Genomic DNA, 25027 nt, shown 5'->3' with positions numbered 1-25027 from the left:
GTGTCCACCTGATCCAAGAAGCTCACTCCTCACCAGCATCCCTCTCCAACCCATTGTCCAGTCCAATCCATGTCTGAAGAGTTGGCTTTGGGAATGGTTCCTGTCCTGGGGTGACAGAAGGTCTGGGGGCCATGACCACTGGGGTCCTTCTAGTCTCAGTCAGACCATTAAGTCTGGTCTTTTAATGAGAATTTGGGGTCTGCATCCCACTGCTCTCCTGCTCCCTCAGGAGTTCTCTGTTGTGTTCCCTGTCAGGGCATTCATCCGTTGTAGCCGGGCACCATCTAGTTCTTCTGGTCTCAGGATGATGCAGTTGCTGGTTCATGTGGCCCTTTCTCTCTCTTGGGCTCGTAATCACCTTGTGTCCTTTCTGTTCTTCATTCTCCTTTGATCCAGGTGGGTTGAGACCAATTAATGCATTTTAGATGGCTGCTTGCTAGGATTTAAGACCCCAGACGCCCCTCTTCAAAGTGGGATGCAGAATGCTTTCTTAATAGATTTTATTATGCCAATTGACTTAGATGTCCCCTGAAACCATGGTCCCCAGACCACTGCCCCTGCTACGCTGGCCTTCGAAGCTTTCAGTTTATTCAGGATAACTTCTTTGCTTTTGGTTTAGTCCAATTGTGCTGACCTCCCCTGTATTGTGTGCTGTCTTTCCCTTCGCCTAAAGTAATTCTTCTCTACTATCTAATTAGTGAATGCCCCTCTCCCACCCTCTATCCCTCCCCCCTCTCGTAGCAACGAAAGAATGTTTTCTTCTCAGTTTAAACTATTTCTCAAGTTCTTACACTAGTTGTCTTATACAGTATTTGTCCTTTTGCAGCTGACAATTTCACTCAGCATAATGCCTTCCAGGTTCCTCCATGTCATGCAATTTTTCAGATTCCTCACAGTTCTTTATTCATGCGTAGTATTCCATTGTGTGAATATACCATTATTTACCCATTCATCCGTTCATGGGCACCTTGGTTACTTCCATGTTTTTGCCATTGATAACAGTGTTGCAATAAACATGGGTGTGCATATATCTATTCGAGTAAAGGCTCTTATTTCTCTAGGATATATTCCAAGGAGTGGGATTCCTGGATCGTATGGTAGTTCTATTTCTAGCTTTTTAAAAAAGTGCCAAATCGATGTTTCTGGGTTGTTAGAGTAAGATGAAATCTCATTGCAGTTTTGACCTGCATTTCTCTAATGGCTAATGATCAAGAACATCTCCTCATGTATCTGTTAGCTACCTGAATGTCTTCTTCAGTGAAGTGTCTATTCATATCTTTGCCTATTTTGTAATTGGGTTATTTGTCTTTTTGCAGTTGAGTTTTTGCAGTATCCTGTAGGTTTTAGAGATCAGGCGCTGATCAGAAATGTAATAGCTAAAACCTTTTTCCCAGTCTGTAGGTAGTCTTTTTACTCTTTTGGTGAAGTCTTTGGATGAGCATAAGTGTTTGATTTTCTTCCTTGCCAATCTGGATGCCCTTTATTTCTTTATCTAGCTTAATTGCTCTGGTTAGGACTTCCAGCACAATGTTGAATAAGAGTGGTGATAAAGGGCATCCTCGTCTGGTTCGCAATCTCAGCGGGAATGTTTTCAGGCTGTCTCCATTTAGGGTGATGTTGGCTGATGGCTTTGTATAAATGCCCTTTATTATGTTGAGAAATTTTCCTTCTATTCCATTTTGCTGAGAGTTTTTATCATAAGTGTTGGACTTTGTCAAATGCCTTTTCTGCATCAATTGATAAAACCATGTGATTCTTGTCTTTTGTTTTATTTATGTTGTGGATTAATTGTTTTTCTAATGTTGAACCGTCCCTGCATACCTGGTATGAATCCCACTTGGTCATGAATTTTTTTTTGATATGTTGTTGAATTCTATTGGCTAGAATTTTGTTGAGGATTTTTGCATCTACATTCATTAGGGATATAGGTCTATAATTTTCTTTTCTTGTGGTGTCTTCCCTGCTTTTCCTGTTATTGATTTCCATTTTTATGATCTTATGGTCAGAAAAGATGCTTTCTAATTTTCGAAGTTTTGAATTCTGCTAAGGCTTGCTTTATGACCTAATCTGTGGTCTATTCTAGGGAATGTTCCATGTGCACTAGAAAAGAAAGTATACTTGGTTGCTGTTGGGTGGAGTGTTCTGTATATGTCTACGAGGTCAAGTTGGTTGATTGTGGCATTTAGATCTTCCATGTCTTTACTGAGCTTCTTTCTGGATGTCCTGTCCTTCACCGAAAGTGGTGTGTTGAAGTCTCCTACTATTATTGTGGAGCTGTCTGTCTCACTTTTCAATGCTGATAGTTTGTTTTATGTATCTTGCAGCCCTGTCACGGGGTACATAAATATTTAATATGGTTATATGTTCTTGGTATATTGTCCCTTTAATCATTATATAGTGTCCTTCCTTTTCCTTTCTGATGGATTTAACTTTAAAGTCTATTTTGTCAGAAATATTGCCACTCCTGCTCTTTTTTGATTGTTGTTTGCTTGATATATTTTTTTCCATCCTTTGAGTTTCAGTTTGTTTGCGTCTCTAAGTCTAAGGTGTGTCTCTTGTACGCAGCATACAGATGGATCTTGTTTTTTAAACCATTCTGCCACTCTCTGTCTCTTTATTGCAGCACTTAGTCCATTTACATTCAGGGTAATTATGAATAGGTATGAATTTAGTTCTATCATTTTGATGTCTTTTTTTGTGCGTTGACAGTTTCTTTTTCCCACTTAATTTTATGTGCTGAGTAGGTTTTCTTTCTATATTGTCCTCATATTTGTTGTTCTTGATTTTGTTTCTCCTGAGTCTGTATTTTTCCCTTGTATTTTATTTTGATGAGTAGGATAGTTTGTCTCCTTTGTGGTTACCTTATTATTTACCCCTATTTTTCTAAACTAAAACTAACTTTTATTTCTTTGTATCGCCGTATCTTTGTCTCCGTATGGAAGGTGTATGATTACATTATTATTTTAATGTTGTCTTCTTTTATATAATACCATCGCTGTTACCCTGTGTTGAGCTTTTTTTTTTTTTTGATTTCCCTGTCTGGGTGGACTTCTGGTTGCTCTGCCCAGTGTTCTGGTTTTGGGTTAGTACGTGATATTATTTGATTTTCTAACCAAAGAACTCCCTTTAGTATTTCTTGTAGTTTTGGTTTGGTTTTTACAAATTCCCTCAACTTGTGTTTATCTGGAAATGTCTTAATTTCACCTTCATATTTAAGAGACAGTTTTGATGGATATGATTTTTGGCAGGCAATTTTTTCCTTTAATTTTTTAAATATGTCATCCCGTTGCCTTCTTGCCTGCATGGCTTCTGCCGAGTAGTCCGAGTTTATTCCTATTGGCTCTCCTTTGTAGGTGACTTTTGTTTTATCCCTCGCTGCTCTTATAATTGTCTCTTTATCTTTGGTTTTGGCAAGCTTGATTATGTCTTTGTAACTTTCTTTTAAGATCTACCTTATGTGGAGTTCGATGAGCATCTTGGATAGATATCTTCTCAACTTTCACAATATCAGGGAAGTTTTCTGCCAACAAATCCTCAACAATTTTCTCTGTATTTTCTGTTATCCCTCCCTGTTCTGGTACTCCAATCACTTGTAGGTTATTTCTCTTGATAGAGTTCCACATGATTCGTAAGGTTTCTTCATTCTTTTTCAATTCTTTTATCTGATTTTTCTTCAAATATATTAGTACCAAGTGATTTCTCTTCGAGTTAAGAAATTCTAGCTTCTACTTGCTCAATTCTGCTCCTCTAACTTTCTACTGTTATCTAATTCTGAAATTATATTGTTAATCTTCTGAATTTCTGATTGCTGTCTGTCTATGGATTTCTCCAGCTTATTAAACTTTTATGTTCCTGAATAATCTTTCTGATTTCTTCAGTTGCTTTACCTATGTGTTCCTTGGCTTGTTCTGCGTATTGCCTCATTTCCTTCCTGAAGTCTTGAAGGGTTCTGTACATTAAACTTTTGTATTCTTCATCTGGTAATTCCAGGAATACACTTTCATCTAAAAGATCCCTGGATTCCTTGTTTTGAGAGCCTGTTCAGGTGATCGTGGTCTGTTTCTTTATGAGACTTGATATTGACTGTTGTCTCCGAGCCATCTATAAGTTATTGTATTAGTTTATGCTTGCTTACTGTGTCATAACTGCTTGCTTTGTTTTGTTTTGGTATACCCCTATGGGTTGCTTGAGTAAGCTACCTTGATTATTTTCACCTTTGGAGCTCTGGTGTCCTGTCCCCAGCTGGCTAGAGCTGTTATCAGGTATTATCAGTCTAGGAGTCCATTCAGTTTTTTCTTGTATGAATTCAGCTCAGGTTTCCAGGTAGCTGATATCAAGTGTGTGCTACGGGCTGTGTCCTACAGTCTTAGAGGGGCAGAGGTGATTGGCATATATACCAGTATCTGATTGCAACAGGGGGTCATGCTCTAAACAAGGCAGGGGGCTGATAACCAACCCCCAAGTGTCTCTGAGGAAAACGCATCTCTGTTCCCTAGAACGTGCTGGTGGGTGGGTTCTGCAGACGGACCATGGGCACCCAAAGTTTTTGTTGTAAGGACTGGGAGGTACCAGTTATCTTTGGACCGCTGTCGTGGGTGGTTGGGTGACCTGAGTGGAGCTACCAGTCCTTAGGTCCCTGTTGTGGGTAGGCGAGGACCTTGTTTAATACGCAAAGCAATGTCAAACGTCAAATACCCCCCTCTCCACCGCACAGCTGAAATGGTTGGAGTTTGCCAACAAGGGCCTGTTCTCCAGAAATAGACCCACACAGGTCCATATAGAAGGGAAAGGTGCTCAAGGTCCACGGATGGTTTATGCCTGGACAGGAGCCGCTTCTGTCCTGAGCTCCCCCAATTAATGGGGCTAGCAAGTTCTCTTTTCCCCCCAGTTGCAAATTTTTTCCTTCCCCAAGGCCAGGAGGATGGCTCTAGTTCCTCACCACAGTCTATCTCAGGCCCAGGAATTCAGCCGCTGAAGCTGGCTTGGGGTGGGGGAGACGCGGTAAAATACATGCAAGTACTGAGCTTTTGCCAACAGCACGCGGTTCTCCTCAGGTTCCGGAGGTGTGAGTGGGCTGTGTGGCTGGCTGCTTCTTCCTGAGGAAACTGCGGCCAAACGCTAGTACCAGCCCACTGCCGCCACTGCTGCTCAGGAATGGTGCCTGAGGGCTCCCCACGATTCAGGTCCGGTAACCCCTCTCCACTTCTGAACGGCCTCTCCCTCGCCCTGCCCCTCAGTTCATTGTCTAAGCTTGCGTTTGATGCTCAGGGCTCCCAGCTTGTCACAAATATACTCGTTTCGCTTGTCTTTTCGGGTCTTTGTTGTAAAGAGGGCTCGACAGAAGCTTGTCTATTCTGCCATCTTGGCTCCACCTCCAATATCTGTCCTTTTGCAACTAATTTCACTCAGCATAATGCTTTCCAGATTCATCCATGATATCAGATGTTTCGTGGATTCCTCGTTGTTCTTTATTGTTGCATAGTATTCCACTGTGTGAATATACCATAATTTGTCTATTCATGCGTCCTTTGATGGGCACGATATCTTTTTGATATTGTGAACAGTAGTGCAGGGAACATGGGTGTGCATGTATCTATCCATTTGATGGCTTTTATTTCTCTAGGATATATTCCAAGGAGTGGGATTGCTGGATCATATGATATTTCTATTTCAACCTTTTTAAGGAAGTGCCAAACAGATTTCCAAAATGGTTGTACCATTTTACATTCTCACCAGCATTTTATAAGTGTTCAAACTCTCTGCAATCTCTCCAACATTTATTATTTTGTGTTTTTAGGATTAATGCTAGCCTTGTTGGGATGAGATGGTATCTCATTGTAGCATTTCTCTAATGGCTAATGATCGTGAGCATTTCCTCTGTAACTGTTAGCCACCTCTTTGGTGAAGTGCCTGTTCATATCCTTTGCCCATTTTTTAATTGGATTATTTGTCTTTTTGTTGTTGAAGTTTTGCAGTACCTTAGAGATTTTAGAGATTAGACCCTGATCAGATATGCTGCAGCAAAAAATTTTTCCCTAGTCTGTAGATTGCCTTTTTTCCTCTTTTGGTGAAGTCTTTTGGTGAGCATATGTGTTTGATTTTTAGGAGCTCCCAGTTATCTAGTTTCTCTTCTGGTGTTTGAGCATTGCTAGTTATCTTTTATATTCTGTTTATGTCACATATCAGGGTTCCCAATGTTGTCTCTATTTTTATTTCCATTATCTTTTATCATTTTAGATTTTATATTTAGGTCTTTGATCCATTTTTAGTTCTTGTGCATGGTGCGAGATATGGGTCTTGTTTCATTTTTTGCAGAGGAATATCCAGTTATACCACCACCACTTGTTAAAGGGATTGTCTTTTCCCCATTTAATGGATTTTGGGCCTTTGTCAAATATCAGATGCTCATAGGTGGATGAATTTATGTCTGGATTCTCAACTCTGTTCCACTGGTCTATGTATCTGCTGTTGTTCTGACTACCATGGCGATATAACAGGTTCTAAAATCAGGTAGTGTGAGGCCTCCCACTTTGTTCTTCTTCTTCAGTAATGCTTTACTTATCTGGGTCTCTTCCCTTTCCATTTGAAGATGGTGATTTGTTTCTGCATCTCATTAAGAAATGTTGGAATTTGGATCGGGATTGCACTGTATCTGTAGATTGATTGCTTTGGGTAGAACTGACATTTTCACAATGTTGAGTCTTCCTATCCATGAACAAGGTATGTTTTCCCACTTATGTAGGTCTCTTTTGGTTTCTTGTACTATTATGTTGTACTTTTCTTTGTATAGGTCTTTTACATCTCTGGTTAGATTTATTCCTAAGCATTTTATCTTCTTGGGGGCTATTGTAAATGATATTGATTTGGTGATTTCCCTCTTCGAAGTTCTCTTTGTTGGCGTAGAGGGATCCAACTGATTTTTGTATATTTATCTTGTATCCTGATCCTTTGCTGAAATCTTCTATTAGTGCCAGTACTTTTCTTGTGGATTCCCTGGGGTTTTCTCTGTATAAGACCATATCATCTGCAAATAGAGGTACTTCCTTACCAATTTGGATGCCCTCTATTTCTTTTTCTAACCTAATGGCTCTGGCTAGGACCTCCACCCCAATGTTAAGTAAGAGTGGTGCTAAAGGGCATCCTTGTCTGGTTCCCATTCTCAAGAGGAATGCTGTCAGACTCTCCATTTAGGATGATGTTGGGTGTTGGCTTTGTATAAACACCCTTTATTATGTTGAGGAATTTCCCTTCTATTCCCATTCTGCTGAGAGTTTTTATCATGAATGGGTATTGGACTTTGTCAAATGCCTTTTCTTTGTCAATTGATAAGACCATGTGGTTCTTGTCCTTTATTTATGTGATGGATTACACTGATCGTTTTTCTAATGTTGAACCATCCCTGCATACCTGGTATGAATCCCACTTGGTCATGGTGAATGCGTTTTTTGATACATTTTTTAATTCTCTTGGCTAAAATTTTGTTGAGGATTTTTAAATCTATGTTCATGAGGGATATTGGCCTGTAATTTTCTTTTTTCTGGTGTTTTTACCCAGTTTTGGTACCAGGGTTATGTTGGCTTCATAGAATAAGTTTGGGAATATTCCATCCTTTTCTATGTTCTGAAATATCTTTAATAGTAGTGGTGTTAACTCTTCTCTGGAAGTTTGGCAGAATACTCCAGTGAAGCCATCAGCGTCAGGGCATTTTTTTGTTGGGAGTTTTTTTAATCACCTCTTCAATCACTTCTTTTGTTACAGGTTTACTTAGTTGTTCTACCTCTTTGTGTTAGTTTAGGTAGGTAGTGTATTTCTAGAAATTTATCCATTTCCTCTAGGTTCTCAAATTTGTTAGAGTACAATTTTTCATATTATTCTGTTATGATTCTTTTAATTTCAGTTGGGTCTGTTGCAATATCGCCCATGTCATTTCTTATTTGGGTTATTTGCTTCCTCTCCTGTTTTTCTTTTGTTAGTTTGGCCAGTGGTTTATTGATTTTGTTGATCTTTTCAAAGAACCAGCTTTTGATTTTGTTAACTCTTTCAATTGTTTTTCCACTCTCTATTTCATTTAATCCTGCTGTAATTTTTATTCTTTGCTTTCTTCTGGTGCCCGGGGCTTCTTTTGCTGCTCTCTTTCTATTCATTTGAGTTACAAGGTTAATGTTTTTATTCTGGCCCTTTCTTCTTTTTTGGATGTGTGCATTTAGTCCTATAAATTGACCTCTGTGGACTGCTTTTGCTGTGTCCCAAAGGTCTTGGTAGGATGTGTTTTCATTCTTATTGGATTCTGTGAACTTCTTTATTCCATCCTTAATTTCTTCTATAAACCAGTAGTTTTTGAGCAAGGTATTGTTCAGTTTCCATGTGTTTGATTTTTTTTTTCCTTGCTTTTTCTGTTATTGATTTCTACTTTTATGACTTTATGGTCAGAAAAGATGCTTTGTAATATTTCGATCCTTTGGATTCTGTTCAAACAGCTACCTCATGAACGCAATTAAGTGTTCGGGAATTCCGATTCTTCTCAATGTTATCCATAATTTTTTATGATCCACACACAGTCGAATGCCTTTGCATAGTCAATAAAACATAGGTAAACACCCTTCTGGTATTCCCTCCTTTCAGCCATGATCCATCCGACATCATCAACGATATTCCTCGCTCCACATCTTCTTCTGAATCTGGCTTGAATTTTATGGCAATTCCTTGTTGACATACTGTTGCAACCACTTTTCATTGATCTTCAGCAAAATTTTACTTACGGGTAATATTAATGATATTGTTCGATAATTTCCGCATTCTGTTGGATCACCTTTCTTTGGAACAGGCATAGATATGGATCTCTTCTAGGCAGTTGGCCAGGTAGCTGTCTTCCAAATTTCTTGGCATAGATGAGTGAGCACTTCCAGCACTGCATCCATTTGTGGAAACATCTCAATTGGTATTCATTCCATCAATTTCTGGAGCCTTGTTTTTCACCAGTGCCATCAATGCAGTTTGGACTTCTTCTGTTAGTACCATCAGTTCTTGTTTATATGCCATCTCCTGAAATGACTGAACGTTGACCCATTCTTCTTGGAATGAACAGTGACGCTATTTTTTCCATCTTCTTCTGATGCTTCCTGCATCATTCAGTATTTTCCCTACAGATTCCTTCAATACTGCAATTCGAGGCTTGAATTTTTTCTTCAGGTCTTTCAGCTAAGAAATGCTGAACGTATTCTTCCCTTTTGGTATTCTAACTCCAGGTCTTTGCACATGTCATTATAATACTTTACTTTGTCTTCGTGAACCATCCTTTGAAATCTTCTGTTCAGCATTTTTGCTTCATTATTCCTTCCTTTTGCTTCAGCTACTTGACATTCGAGAGCAAGTTTCAGAGTCTCTTTTGACATACATTTTGGTCTTTTCTTTCTTTCCTGTCTTTTTAGGCACCTCTTGCTTTCTTCATTTATGATGTCCTTGATGTCATTCCACAACTCGTCTGGTCTTCAGTCATTAGTGTCCAATATGTCAAATCTATTCTCGAGATGGTTTCTAACTTCCAGTGGGATATACTCAAGGTTGTACTTTGGCTCTCTTGGACTTGTTTTGATTCTCTTCAGCTTCAACTTGAACTTGCATATGAGCAAGCGATAGTCTGTTCAGCAGTCAGCTCCTGGCCTTGTTCTAACTGATGATATTGAGCTCTTCCATTGTCTCTTTCCACAGATGTAGTTAGTTTGATTTCTGTGTATTCCATCCAGCACGGTCCACATGTATAGTCACCATTCATGTTGTCTAAAAAAGGTATTTGCAATGAAGAAGTCGTTGGTCTTGCAAAATTCTATCATGCAATCTCCAGCATCATTTCTATCACCAAGGATATATTTTCCAACTACCAGTCCTTCTTCGTTTCCAACTTTCACATTTGAATCACTGGTAAGTACCAATGCCTCTTGATCACGTGTTTGGTTAATTTCAGACTGCGGAAGTTGTTAAAAATCTTCAATTTCTTCATCTTTGGCCTTAGTGCTTTGGTGCATAAGTTTGAGTAACAGTCATATTAACCAGTCATCCTTGTAGGAGTGTGGATATTACCCTATCACTGACAGCACCGTACATCAGGATAGATCTTGAAATGTTCTTTTTGATGCTGAACGCAATGCCATTCCTCTTCAATTTGCCGTTCCCAGCCTAGTAGATCATATGAGTGTCTAATTCAAAATGGTCAATACCATGGTGTCCACTTCAGCTCACTAATACCTAGGATATCGATCTTCATGTGTTCCATTTCATTTTGATGATTTCCAATTTTCCTAGATTCATACTTCGTACATTCCATGTTCCGATTAAATAGATGTTTGCTGCCATTTCTTCTCATTTTGAGTCATGCAACATCAGAAAATGTAGGTCACAAAAGCTTGACTCCATCCACCTCATTAAGGTCGACTCTACTTTGAGAAGGCAGCTCTTCCCCAGTCTTATTCTGAGTGCCTTCCAACCTGACGGGCTCAAATCTGGCACTACACCAGGCAGTTTTCCACTACTATTCATAAAGTTTTCACTGGCTAAATTTTTTTGAGAAGTAGACCACCTGGTCCTTCCTAGTCTTAGTCTGGAAGCTCAGCTGAAACCTGACCACCATGGGTGACCCTGCTGGTATCTGAATACCAGTGGCATAGATTCCAGCATCACAGCAATATGCAAGCCACCACAGTATGACAAAATGACAGATGGGTTGGGTTGGTCTCTATGCATTTGCCTATTCTAGATTATACAATATTTGTCCTTTTTTGTCTGCCACTTCACTTAGCATAATGTTTTCAACATTCCTCTATGTTGTAGCATGTATCAGTAATTATTTTTCTTTATGGATGAGTAATATTTCATTATACTTATATACCACATATTGTCTATCCATTCATGTGTTGACGGATCATTTAGGCTGTTTCCATTCTTGTGTATTGCAAATAGTGCTCCAAGGAACATTGGGTTACAAGTATCTGTTGGCACTCCTCCTGTCAAGTCTTTTGGATATATTCCTAGGAGTACTGCTGGGTCATACGATAATTCTGTTTCAATTTTTTCAGAAATTGCCAAACTGTTTTTTCGCAGTGGCTGTACACTTTACAATCCCACCAGCAAAGGATGAGGGTCCCAATCTCTCCATAACCTTGTGGACACTTGTTTTCTATTTTTTTTAAATCATAGCCATCTTAGTGGATGTCAAGTGATACCTCATTGTGGTTTTGATTTGCATTTCCCTAATGAGTAATGGTGGTGAGCATCTTTTCATTTGTTTGTTGGACCATTTTAATATCCTCTTTGGTTAAATGTCTATTCAAATCCTTTTCCTATTTTTTTACTGGGTTGTCATTTTGTTGTTAAGTTGTAAGAGTTCTTTATATATTCTGGATATTAAACTCTTATCAGATACATGGTTCCTAAAAATGTTCTCCCAATCCATAGGTTGTCTCTGCACTTTGTTGATAAAGTCCTTTGATGAACAAAAGTTGTTAATTTTGATGAAGTCCCATTTAACTATTTTGTCTTTTGTGACTTGTGCTTTTATCCCTGTTTTCTTCTGAGACTTTTAAGGTTTTAGTTCTTACATTGATGTCCTTGATCCACTTTGAGATAGTGTTTGTATACAGTGTGAAGTATGGAGCAAGGTTCATTCTTTTGCTTGTGGAAATTCAGTTGTACCAGCATCATTTATTAAATAAACTATTCTTTCCACATTGGATGGACATTTTAGTCTCATATAAAATCGACTGGCCACATATCAAGGGTCCATCATAAGAATTAGTGTGGACTTCTCTCCAGAAACTCTGGAGGCCAGAAGACAATAAATCAGCATATATAAAATACTGAAGGAAAACAATTACCAACCAAGAATTCTTTACCCAACAAAGCTGTCATTCACAAATGAGGGGGAAGTCAAGGCATTCCCAAATAAACAGAAGCTCTGGGAACCTGCCACTAACAGACCAGCTCTGCAAGTACTACTTAAGAAAGTTCACCAAATGGAAGAGAAAGAACATTAAACAAATACTAGAATATACACAAGGGAAATTAAGGGGGGTGGGGTGTGTGGAGAGATCTCCAAAAAACCTAACAGCATGGGCAAATAAAAGGACCAAGTATATGATATTTTCAGGGAATAAACTCAATAGTTAAGCAATAGTTAGGTTCCCCAAGCAATATAATACTAAGTGTGTCAAAAATAAGTACAAATTAAACACATCAGATATAGGATTTACAATGATGTCAATGGCGACTCACCAACAGAAAAGGGGGAGAAGCAAAACAGGAATAGTTTTGGTATTTTACTGTTGTATGTTACTTGTTGTTCGTATGTTAAATGTTGTTCCAATTGTAAGTTGTGTTATGTAATATTTGTGGTAACCACTAAGAAAACTCCTAAAAAAAATACACAGGAGAAAAGAAAGAAGAAACTCAAAAAGATTCATCACAAAAACAGCAGCTAAACACAAGAAAATGAAAGTAAAAAGACAAAGAAAATATATGACATTCAAAAAATTAGCAAAATTAATGAGGTAAATACTTCGTTTTCAGTAATAACCTTAAATGTAAATAGGCTAAACTCCCCATGCAAAAGGCAGAGAGTGACATGACGGTTTTAAAAAAACATGATCCATCCTTTTGCTGCCTGTAAGAAACAATCCTCAGATATAAGGACACAGACTGAAAATAAAAGGATGGAAAAAAATATTCCATGCAACCACTAACCAAAAAAGGGCAGGGGCAGCCATACAGGTATCAGATAAGATAGACTTCAAGTAAAAATCCATTTAAAAAGATAAAGAAGTACATTACACAATAATAAAAGGGTCAATCCATCAAGAACACATAATAATTATAAATATATATGTACCTAACGTCAATGTTCTAAAATAAAAAATACATAAAACAAATATTCACTAATGTTAAAGGAGAAATAGATAACTCCACAATAATTCTTGGGGATTTCAACACATCACATTCAATTCTAGATGGAACATATAAAAACAGTATCAATAAGGCACGGACAACTTAAATAAAACCATAAGCCAATTTCACCTAATGGACATATTTAGAACACTGCACCCATCATCAGAAATACATTTTTCTCCATTACACATAGATCATTTTCCAGAACAGACCATACGCTAGGCCACAAAACAAGTCTCAACAAATTTTAAAAGACTGAAATCATACAAACCATCTTCTCTGACCGTAAGGGCATGAAGCTAGAAATCAACAACAGGAAAAATAAAGAGATGAATAAATGGAAACTAAATAATACACGCTACTAAAAAACTACTGGGTCACTGAAGAAACCAAAAGTTAACTTAAAAAATACTTCAAATCAAGTGAAAATGAAAAGACATCAAAATTTTGGCACAGTGCTCAGAGGAAATTCATAGCAATAAATGCCTACATTAAAAAAGAAGATCCAAGATCAGTAACTTAAACTAAAAACTTGAAAACATAGAAAAGGAACAGCAAAAGAAGCCCAAAGTTACCAGAAGAAAGGAAGTAATAAAGATTAGAGGAGAAACAAATGAAACGGAAAACAGAAAAACAACAGAAAGAATCAACAAAACCGGAGCCCGGTTCTTTGAAAGATCAGTAAAACAGACAAAGCACTGACTAGACTGACAAAAGAAAAAAAGAAGGAGAAATAAACAAAATAAGAAATCATACACCATGATCAAGTGAGGTTCATACCAGGAATGCAAGAGTGGTTCGACCTTAGAAAATCAATCAGTGTAATTCACTCAGAAATAAAACAAAGCAAAACAAAAACAAAATGATTGTACCAACTGATGCAGAAAAGGCATTTGATAAAATCCAACCCCTCTCAGCATAATAGAAATAGAGGGGAAATTTCTCAACATAATCTATGGCATATATGAAAAACCAACAGCCAGCGTGATTCTCAACGGAGCAAGACTGAGAGGAATGAGACAAGGATGCCTGTTACCACCACTCTTATTCAGTATTGTACTGGGAATCCAAGCCAGAGTGGTAACACCAGAATGAGAAAGAATGTAACCAACGTGACTGAATTATACAATATAGGAGTTGTTGAATTAGTGTATGTTTTGCTGTGTATATTTTCGCCAAAAATATAATTTAAAAAACAGCCCAGATAATTATATTTTCAGTTATTTCGAGCCTGCCTGTTTTCTATACCCCACAAAACTGCACCCAACATCTGCTAGCCTTAGAAAAAAAAAAAAAAAGACCATTGCCATCGAGTCGGTTCTGACTAATAGCGACCCTATAGGACAGAGTAGGGTCCCATAAGGATTCCAAGAAGCAGCTGGTGGATTTGAACTGCTGACCTTTTGGTTAGCAGCCAATCTCTTAACCACCACACCACCAGTGCCATAAATAGGATAAACCCTGGGGCTATAAAAGACTTCAAACTCCTATTGCCCTTTGGCGCCCTCTGACCCAGAGGTTCCCCACGTTGCCACTCAGTGACATCATCTAGACAAGTGGGTCCGCTCTTAGATCCCCATCTCCCTGAGGAGTTCCCTTGCCCTTTTTCCTTCTGGGTTGCCCACATGCCCCTTCTTTTGGAAGGTCTTATGCTGTGAGGAACTTCCCCCAAATGCAAACCTATCAAAGTATTACCCACATAAAGCTCATTATAAGCTCCTGCCAGCTCAGTCTTATCTTTTCCTTCATCAGCCCCCTAGTCCCTCGAACTCACTTCAAAGTGGTGACAAGGATGAGAAGATTTCAGCGATGATCACAAACTTTATATGGGGTTCACTTGGTCAGGAGGACAATCAAATGGCAAAGAAATCTTGGATGGGCTCAAGTGGCTGTGACTCAAAATTTGTAACACCTTTTCTACTCTGTTCTACGGGGTCGCTGAGTCGGAATCAACTCAATGGCAGTGGGTTTGGTTTTTCGGTTTTCTGTATGAGGTTGTCAAGGCATTGCTCTTTGCTGTGCTGCATTTGGTCTTTTTCATAATATACCCCTGTAACCTCTTTGGCCTCCCCAAAGCACCAGTGTTTTGAGTAAACCCATACCATTAAAACTGACTTTTGAGGTCAGAAGTCCCCCGCTATCCAGGAAGGGAGGTCAGCCCACCTGCCTGGGGCCCTCGCTAGATACGGACTGGACTTTTAAGATCTGTGGGCCCAAACAGAAATGGGGAGGAGTGCATGCCTCTGGATGGAGGGTGGGCTGCCCCTGACCCCATAGTGCACTTAGAGGAGCTCCCTAAGACCTGCTGATGATTTGCTGTACTCCAAGGCTAGAGGACATTCTCGTCCCTTAGTACCATTATAGCAGGCAAAGGAGCCAAGAAGGCAGAAGCATCAGGCAGAGGCCGGTCTCATCAGCATAGTTGGGGCAGCCATCTTTACAATCAGGTAGCATGCCTCTGGAGCCCTGGTGGTGTAGCGAGCGGTTAAGAGCTCTGCTGTTAACCGTAAAGGTCGGCAGTTTGAGTCCACTGGCTGCTCCTTGGAACCCTGTGGGGCAGTTCTACTCTGTCATATAGGGTCAGTATGAGTGAGAATCTACTTGACAGCAACGGGTTTGGTTTTTAGCATGACTCTGTTCCTCTCACACTCATATCTGCTGCTGCAGACAGCATCGTTTCAGCCTCTCCCACAAGGGATATCAAGACCCCAACTCCTGGGCCAAACAGGATTAAGTGTTACTTAAGGTTCCTAAAGGCAAAGAAGTTTATATCCTTCTCCTCCCAGGACTATAAAAAACGTTAGTGTCCTGCTGAACAAGTGGTCCAAACCATGAAGCATGTTGGACCTTGCTGCTTGTGGCCACTTCTCACCAAGATACCACCTGGAGAGGAGATAGCAGCTTCAACTTATAGGTTAGACTGGGAAAATATTTGCTAATTCCCTTGAAGAAGAGACTTCATGATCTCACCATAATAGTGACTGGGATAATTTACCCTCTGCCCTGCCAGTAACAACTCACAAAGTGATAAAGACAGAAAAAACAAAATGGGAGGGCCAAGAAAGGGTGGTTCTTGCTTGGAGGCCCAGTCTCTCCTTAAGGACCTTTCCCAGGAACCATATTTTCTATGTTGTAGATAGCTACCTGTATCCTAATGCGAGCTGAAGTTAGACAACCAGCTGCCATAGTATGGGACGGGAAACGAATCTGCACAAGTCCACAGAGGAGTCTTTGAACTTCAGTCCATGTGTGCCTTGTTGACGTTGATGTTTATGGCTTGGAAGGCTGCTACATTAAGCCTTGTAACACCTCAGGCAGATTGCCACTGGAAAAAATAAACCTAAGCCAAAGATCTCCTTCATCATCTGGGAATGCTGGCATTGGCTTATCAGGCACAGGTCGTGTGCAGCATGATGAATAAGCAGGTCCAGAGGAGGCTGAACTGAGGTCTGAGTCTATCCAGTTGTTTCTTAGTTGTGTCCTGCCAAATATAAGTACCCCTTACTGGCAATGATGACTAAGACTAAAACAGTTAAGAGGCCATAGGTACCCTGGATTTAACAGAAACACATGAAAGACAAACTCAGAGTAAAGTGTTGCCTGTTAACTCTACAAATAGCACCTCACCTGGCCTAAGCCACAATTACTATCAACAGTGAGGCCAGCCCCCCACACCTAAACCACACAAACCATCCGAAGCCATCCTCATAAGTCCCTGCTATGCTTCAGTCCAGTGTTGCAGCCACCGTGTCAATTCATCTCATGGAGGATCTTCCTCTTTTTTGCTGACCACCTACTTTTCCAAGCATGATTTCTTCCAGGGACTGGTCCCTCCTCATAACATGTCCAAAGTATGTAAGACAAAGTCTCACCATCCTTGGTTCTAATGAGCATTCTGACTATACTTCTTCTAAGACAGACTTGTTTGTTCTTCCGGTAGTCCATGGTATATTTAATATTCTTCACCAACACTATAATTCAAAGGCATCAATTCTTCTTCAGTCTTCTTATTCACTGATCAGCTTTCGCTTGCTTAAAACACCATGGCTTCGGTCAGGTGCACCTTAGTCCTTAAAGTGACATCTTTGCTTTTTAACACTGCAAAGACTTTTTCTGCAGATTTGCCCAATGCGTTGTGTCATTTGATTTCTTGACTGCTGCATCCATGAGTGCTGATTGTGGATCCAAGTAAAATGAAATCCTTGACAACCTCAATCGTTTCTCCATTTATCATGATGTTGCTTATTGGTCCAGTTGTGAGGATTTTTGTTTTCCTTAGGTTGAGGTATAATCTATCCCTAAGTGCTTCAAGTCCTCTTCACTTTCAGCAAGCAAGGTTGTGTCATCTGCGTACCACAGGCTGTTAATGACTCTTCCTCAAATCCTGATGCCTCATACTTCTTCACACAGTCCAGCTTCTCCGATTATCTGATCAGTATACAGATTGAATAAGTGCAGTGAAAGGATGCAACCCTGACACACACCTTTCCCGACTTTAAACCATACAGTATCCCCTTGTTCTGTTCGAACAACTGCCTCTTGGTCTAAGTACAGGTTCCTCACAAGCACAATTAAGTGTTCTGGAATTCCCATTCTTTGCAATGTTATTCATAATTTGTTATGATCCACACAGTCGAATGCCTTTGCATGGTCAATAAAACCCAGGTAAATATCTTTCTGGTATTCTCTGCTTTCAGCCATGATCTACCTGACATCATCAATGATATCCCTTGCTCCATATCCTCTTCTGAATCTGGGTTGAATTCCTGGCAGTTTCCTGTCCATGTTCTGCTGCAACCTCTTTTGAGTGATCTTCAGGAAAATTTTACTTGTGTGTGATATTAATATCGTTCAATAATTTCTGCATTCTGTTGGGTCATCTTTCTTTGAAATGGGTACAAATATGGATCTCTTCCAGTTGGTTGGCCAGAACGCTGTCATCCAAATTTCTTGGCACAGATGAGTGAATACTTCCAGCGCTGCATCCGTTAGCTGAAACATCTCAACTGGTATTCCATCAATTCCTGGTGCCTTGTCTCTCACCAATGCCTTTAGTGTAGTTTGGACCTCATCCTTCAGTACCATCAGTTCTTGATCATATGCTACCTCCTGAAATAGTTGAATATTGACCCGTTCTTTTTGGTAGTGACTCTATGTATCACTTCCATCTGCTTTTGATGCCTGCTGCATTATTTAATAATTTTCCCGGTAGAATCTTCAATATTGCAACTCGAGGCTTGAATTTTTTCTTCAGTTCTTCCCTTTTGGTTTTCTACCTCCAGGTCTTTGCACATGTCGTTATAATACTTTACTTTGTCTTCTCAAGTCACCCTTTGAAATCTTCTGTTCAGCTCTTTTACTTTATCATTTCTTCCATGTGCTTTAGGTACATTCAAGAGTAACTTTCAGAGTCTCTTCTGACATTATTTTGTCTTTTCTGTCCTGTCTTTTTAACGATTTCTTGCTTTCTTCACGTATGATGCCCTTGATGTCATTCAACAACTCGACTGGTCTTCAGTCATTAGTGTTCAATGGGTCAAATCCATTTTTGAGATGGTCTCTAAATTCAGGTGGGATATACTCAAGGTCCTACTTTGGCTCTTGTGGACTTCTTATTCAACTTCCATTGGAACTTGCATATGAGCAATTGGCCCCTCGTCTTGTTCTGACTGATGATATTGAGCTTTCCACTGTCTCTTTCCACAGATGTAGTGGATTCAAATCCTGCGTCTTCCATCTGGTGAGGCCCACGTGTATAGTCACCATTTATGTTGGTGGAAAAAGGTATTTGCAAGGAAGAATTTGTTGGTCTTGCAAAATTCTATCATGTGATCTTTGGCATCGTTTCTATCACCAGGGCCATATTTTCAAACTACCTATCCTTGTTTCCAACTTTCGTATCCCAATTACCAGTAATTATCAATGCATCATGATTGCATGTTCAATCGGTTTCAGGCTATAGAAGTTGCTAATAATCTTCAACTTCTTCATCTTTGGTCTTAGTGGTTGGTGTATGAATTTGAATAGGCATACAACTGGTCTTCCTTGTACGTGTATAAATATTATTCTATCACTGACACTGCTGTACTTCAGGATAGATCCTGGAATGGTCTTTTTCACAATGAATGCAATGCAGTTCTACTCTGTCCTATAGGGTCACTATGAGTTGGAATCAACTTGATGGCAATGGTTTTTTTTTTTTTTTTTAAGACACTGTTCAAAGGTGGGAAAGGGTATATGATTGATCATCACATTCTGTGAAGGAGAGAAAGAACTAAGGATGGATCAGCAGATACTCATTAAGGCAGGTTAATGGACCCAGTAAGGTGTGGCCAAACACTGCCTGAAGGTGTTACTAAGACAGATACTGTGCATGGTGGGGGGTGTTTTAGGGGGAATGCCTAGCCCCATCTTCTGCGGCCCCACCCCCTTGACCTAATACTGTTCGTTTGTGCCCCTCTCTACTTCTGTTGTGAGCCATGATGTAAAATGGGTTTGTAGAGGGCTGTACCTCTCGGTAATTAATTGACATTACCCAGTGATGAGATTACAAGTTTTTACTTACTTACATAGGGGTTAAGATACAGATGAATTTAGTAAGATTCATTATGAGGTCAGTCCACCTCAGACCTCAGGGTGAGTTAACAGAGGAAATCTCTTCTGCACACATTAAGGCCCCAAGACACACTGCACATGAAAGACCACGAGGCAAAGGGGTCTAGGGGTTTACCTTAGAATGCACGGGAACAGGGAAAGGGGGTGAGGAAAGGACTTTTGTTCAGCAGCACCTGGTCTGACCATCCTGTTACCATACTGCTGCGTCTTTGTTCAGACTCAAACAGTATAACATGGGTGCATGACCAGAAAGAACACTCCCTCCCATTTTCTAGCTATAAGATTAAGTTTGTACACCTGCAGTTCCTGATTAATGATATAATGGGTTAAGAATCAGCTCGAGAAACTACCTCCCCTGTGGTGCCTACTTCAGTACAATTGTCACAGAGTTGCTGGGAAGCAAATCTCATGCTGGGATACCAGTAGCTTTCCTCCAGCTACCCACCTTGCTTATCTGTTCATAGCAAAGGGAAGACCATTTCTGCACATCCTGCATGCCTGTATGCCACTCCTGGCATCACCAACAGACTGGCCTAGGGATACATCCTTCTTCTGGTGCAGCTTCCCAGATGCTGTTCACATCTGTGAGGCTGTTCCCACTCCAGTCTTGGGCCAACCTAACTTCTGAGGAAGGCCCACTCCCATCTGCCCTCTGGCTCCGAGGGCACATTGGTCAAGGCAGGATGAGGTTCTAGGGCAGGCAAAGCCTTTTTTCCAGTCACTCTGAAGCTGACCATGGGATTTGGGAATCCTGATGGGGATACTGGAACACTGAGCATCCCCTTGGGATTTCCTCTGCTTTGTTTTCCCTTCTTTAAATGATTGGCATCAGGTCAAACTTTTTACAATGACTTTTCAACTTTAGGGATAGGAAGGGGCACAGCCCAGGTAAAGCCTGGAGGTGAAACAGCCTGGTAGGTTTTAGGCAAGTTGGTTGTCTCCACTGGAGCCTCTTATGCTGCAATATAGAAAAATCAGAGAAGGGTCACAGGATGAGTAGGGGTCAATACTCCACAACATTCATTTATGGAGTGCCTGCTGTATATAAGGCATGGGTCTAGGATCAAAGCAGTGAACAAAACAGGCCAAAAGTTCTAGTGGGGGAGACACAAAGCAGGGTGTCATGGCAGTACATGAAGAACAATAAAGGAGGGGGGGTGCATGGATGATCGGAATTTTAAACCAGGCAGGAAGAGCAGCAAGGCCTCTGTGACACTGGAGTAAAGACATAAGTGAGGAAACCACTCAGATATAATAAAGGACACAGCAAATACAAAAACCCTGCGGTAGGACCTGCTGTGTGTAGCACATGAAGATGGTTTTTGTGGAGTATATGGCATGAAGAGGGACAGAATATATGTTGGGGTTTGCTTTGAGTTACTGATTTGTTATTTTAATTACGCAGGTCAGGACTTTAAGGAGAATGAGTTGGGAGAACTGTGACAGCAGAAGGGAGACAGGGGTAAACAGTTGACCCAGGTGATCTGAAAATACTTTTATCACTGAAGCCCTCTTGAGTGTAGTAGTTCACAAGAGACTATGCTGTGAGCTAAATTAGTGTCACCAGACACTGTCTGGGAGATAACAGCAGTAAGAAGACATGGTGTTTAGCACTAATGGGCAGGCATCAGGCATTGTCACAAGAAATTGGCTGTCAGAAGTATTAGGCATCAAAAGAAAATGCACTGGGGGCTCATGTAAGTCTAAGACACCCAACTGATGGGTAATGAGGGGGATTACAAGTCATGATGCTTGGAGCTAATTGGGGTCATCAGACACTATGAGGGTATTGTCTGTATACATGAAGAATTTTTTCATTTATTGTGGTATCTCTTCCTTGATAAAAATACTCAGTGAGGGATTGGATATGTATGCATAGCTGTGTTAAACAGAAGAATGAAAACATACAACTCTGGCAGACAGTATGTTCTGCAACATACACCCCAAAGAACTTAAGAGTTTATCCCTATTGTGTATATTGTTCTACCATTCCACTTGTTGGCGTTGTACCCATTCTAGACTAACACGATTATCATTAACATAATTTAATCTTTTCTATGAAGAATTTGACAATAATGATCCACCATATTTTCATTTCCTTCCCAAGATGACTGGCCCAAGATTTTATGATGCTAGTGACAATGTGGGAAGATTCCCCCTCATTCAGTGTCCTCTTAGAGTCCCTCTTCTGAATAGTCACGTGTGACATCCGGATGGAAGCACCTCTACCTACAATAACATACATACTTTTTATATTGCATGAATTCAACAATGTACAATCAGACCTGACCTCGGTTTTCTTAGTTTCTCTCAAGTGTGAATATTCTGATGCACATCGAGCACAGATTTCTGAAAGAAACCTTTCCCACAGATGACACACTTGAAGGGTTTGTCTCCAGTATGCGTTGTCTGGTGTTTATTCAAATTTGACCTATCAGTGAAGGCCTTCCCACACTCAGTACAAATGTAGGGCTTCTCTCCTGTGTGAATTCGCTGATGCACTTGGAGCTGTGATTTCTTAGTGAAAGATTTCCCACAGTCACTGCATTCATAAGGTTTTTCTCCTGTATGAATTCTCTCATGTGTAATCAATTCTGAATTCTGCCTGAATGTCTTCCCACATTCAAAACAGACGTAGGGCTTTTCTCCAGTGTGAGTTTTCTGGTGCTTACTGAGATTTGACCTGCCACTAAAGGCTTTCCCACACTCAACACAAACATAGGGTTTCTCTCCTGTGTGAATTTGTTGATGCACTTGGAGCTGAGATTTCGAAGTGAAGGATTTCCCACAATCACTGCATTCATAAGGCTTCTCTCCAGTATGGATTCTCTGATGGGTAATGAAGTTTGACTTCCGGATGAAGGCTTTTCCACACTCAGGGCATACATGGGGTTTCTCTCCAGTATGAATTTTCTGATGCACACTGAGTACTGATTTCTGGTTGAAGGCTTTCCCGCATTCATGGCATTCATACTGTCTCTCTCCACTATGAATTTGCTCATGTATATTGAGGTGTGACTTCTGGGTGAAGGCTTTTCCACAGGTAGTGCACTCATGAGGTTTCTCTCCAGTATGAATTCTCTGATGTGTAATCAAGTCTGATTGTTGAGTGAAGGCCTTTCCACATTTGTGACATCTGTAAGATTTCTCTCCTGTATGAGTTTTCTGATGTGTAATGAGATTTGACCTACTGGCGAAGGCCTTCCCACATCTAGTGCACATATAGGGCTTCTCTCCTGTGTGAATTCGTTTATGCACATGGAGTTGTGACTTGGAAGTAAATGATTTCTCACAGTAACCACATTTATAAGGTTTCTCTCCAGTATGAATTATTTGATGTGCAATCAAGTGGGCCTTCTGGATGAAGGCCAGCCCACATTTCATGCATAAATATGATTTTTCTCCAGTATGAATTCTCTGATGAACTGTGAGTGCTGACTTCTGAGCGAAGGCTTTTCCACAATAACTGCATTCATAGGGTTTTTCTCCAGTGTGAATCCTCTGATGTGTAATTAGCTCTGACCTGTAGGTAAAGGCCTTCCCACATTCAGTACAGATAGAAGACTTCTCTCTAATTTGAGCTTTCTTATGTGTAATGAGCTGGGAACTGCTGTTGAAGACCTTCCCACATTCAGTAGATATACAGGGCTTTATTCTTGTGTGAATTCGTTGATGTACCTGGAGTTGTGATTTGGAAGCAAAGGATTTCCCACAGTCATTACATACGTATGGCTTTTCTCCAGTATGAATTCTTCTGTGTGCAATCAAGTGTGTCTTCTGGATGAAGGCTTGTCCACATTCAATACATATAAAGGATCTCTCTCCTGTATGAATTTTTTGATGCATCTTGAGAGTGGACTTTTGCATGAATGCTTTGCCACAATCACTGCATTCATGGTGTCTCTCTCCAGTGTGAATTTTCCAATGTATACTGAGATCTGAACTATAAAAGAAGCCTTTTCCACATTCACTGCATTTATAGGGTTTTTTTCCAGTATGAATTCTCTGATGCCTGAAGAGAGAAGACATATGGAAAAAGGCTTTTCCACATTCATCGCACTTAAAGGACTTCTCTCTAGTATGAATTTTCTGGTGTGTAATATAGTCTCGCTTCTGTACAAAAGCCTTCCCACATTCAATACATATATAGAGTTTTTCTCCTGTGTGAAACTTCCGACGTACCTTGAATTGCAACTTCTGAGTGAAGACCTTTCCAAATTCAGCATGTTCATCGGGTTTCTCCTTAGTATGAATTTTCTGATGTTGGGAAGGTGCTTGTTTATAGCTGAAGATTTTTCCACATTGATTATAGTCCCCTAATTTCTCTCCTGTTGGAGTATTTTCATGATCCATATTTGAAGAAATTTTACCATACTTGACAATCTTATTAACATTCTTTGATGTGCTGTTTCTATTATGACTGTGTAAACGTAAATTACGTTTCAACCCATTTCCAAATGAGTCATGTTGATAGGTTCCTTCTTGGGAAGGAATAAGGTTTGGGCTCACATGAATTATTTTTCTTATGTCCTTATGTTCATAATCCTTCTCTGTATTCAAGATCTTCTTCATGAAAACAACATGACTTAAAGATTTCTTTTCTTTTTCCTGATAGTTCTCTATCTGGTCACCAATCTGCTGCAATTCTTCTAGAATGAGATACAATAAAAACCTTATTTGTATTACTACCTTCCCTCTCAATATGGAAAGAAGCTTTTATACAAATTCCCTGCTGCTGGGTTTCAAACCCAAATTCCTCTTCTCAAAGGAGAAGGAGTAGATGATTTTAGCTTAGAGAACTGCTAGCAAAGGCCAGAGGAGAAGGTACATATGGCTCATCCAGGCTGAAAATAAGAGACGAGGGTGAGGGTGAGTCATTGGATGAGAAGGGTCGTAATGGTGGTGATAGGAAACATTCTGGAATACAGTGCAACAGTTAGAGGAAATCAACTAGATGAAAACATTGCAACACAAACAGAAGTAGAAAGAATAAAACAAAGAACAAAATATACAGCACAGTAACAATTATTTAAACTAATGATACATATCCCTAAATCATTTTAGATTTTATAAAAGCATTTATAAGTCAAAACATATATCAAAAAAACATATATATACACATTATCAATACATACGTTTTAATCATATGAAACTCATAGAACAATTGCCTACAGTGGAAAGAGACACAGGTATGGGGTACAAAGAGAAAAGGGAATAAATCAAGGAATAAAATAAGAGAGACTCCTCACCTAGACTGATGATGATAGTGTTTCCTGAACTGAGGACTATGATTAACGCAAACTTGTCACGTGAAGCACAGAAATGGAGTAATAACAAAAATCAACCAACCAGCCAGAGACCACAGTCAATGTGAAATCACTCAAGCCACAGTGGAAGGAAGTGTCAGGAAGGATGATCAATAATGTCAAACGCAGCAGAAAAGTACTCTCCAAGGTTACATGACAGTGATCTTTAAGCC

General features: G+C 39.9%; 1 protein-coding gene across 2 annotated transcripts in view; it reads right to left on the bottom strand.

Annotated features, from left to right (window-relative positions):
• Positions 1-733: 733 nt before the first annotated feature.
• LOC126086089 (zinc finger protein 585A-like) overlaps positions 734-25027 on the bottom strand; it is a 41811-nt gene continuing 17517 nt past the window's right edge. For both annotated transcript variants that reach the window (XM_049902166.1, XM_049902167.1), the window contains one exon: positions 734-24197. In XM_049902166.1, coding sequence (XP_049758123.1) covers positions 21859-24197 — 2339 coding nt within the window. In that variant the 3' untranslated portion in view covers positions 734-21858. The remainder of the gene's footprint in view (positions 24198-25027) is intronic.

This window comes from Elephas maximus, chromosome 11 (assembly GCF_024166365.1).
Source record: "Elephas maximus indicus isolate mEleMax1 chromosome 11, mEleMax1 primary haplotype, whole genome shotgun sequence".
Classification (NCBI taxonomy): Eukaryota; Metazoa; Chordata; class Mammalia; order Proboscidea; family Elephantidae; genus Elephas; species Elephas maximus.
This window is presented reverse-complemented; position numbering and strand designations above follow the sequence as displayed.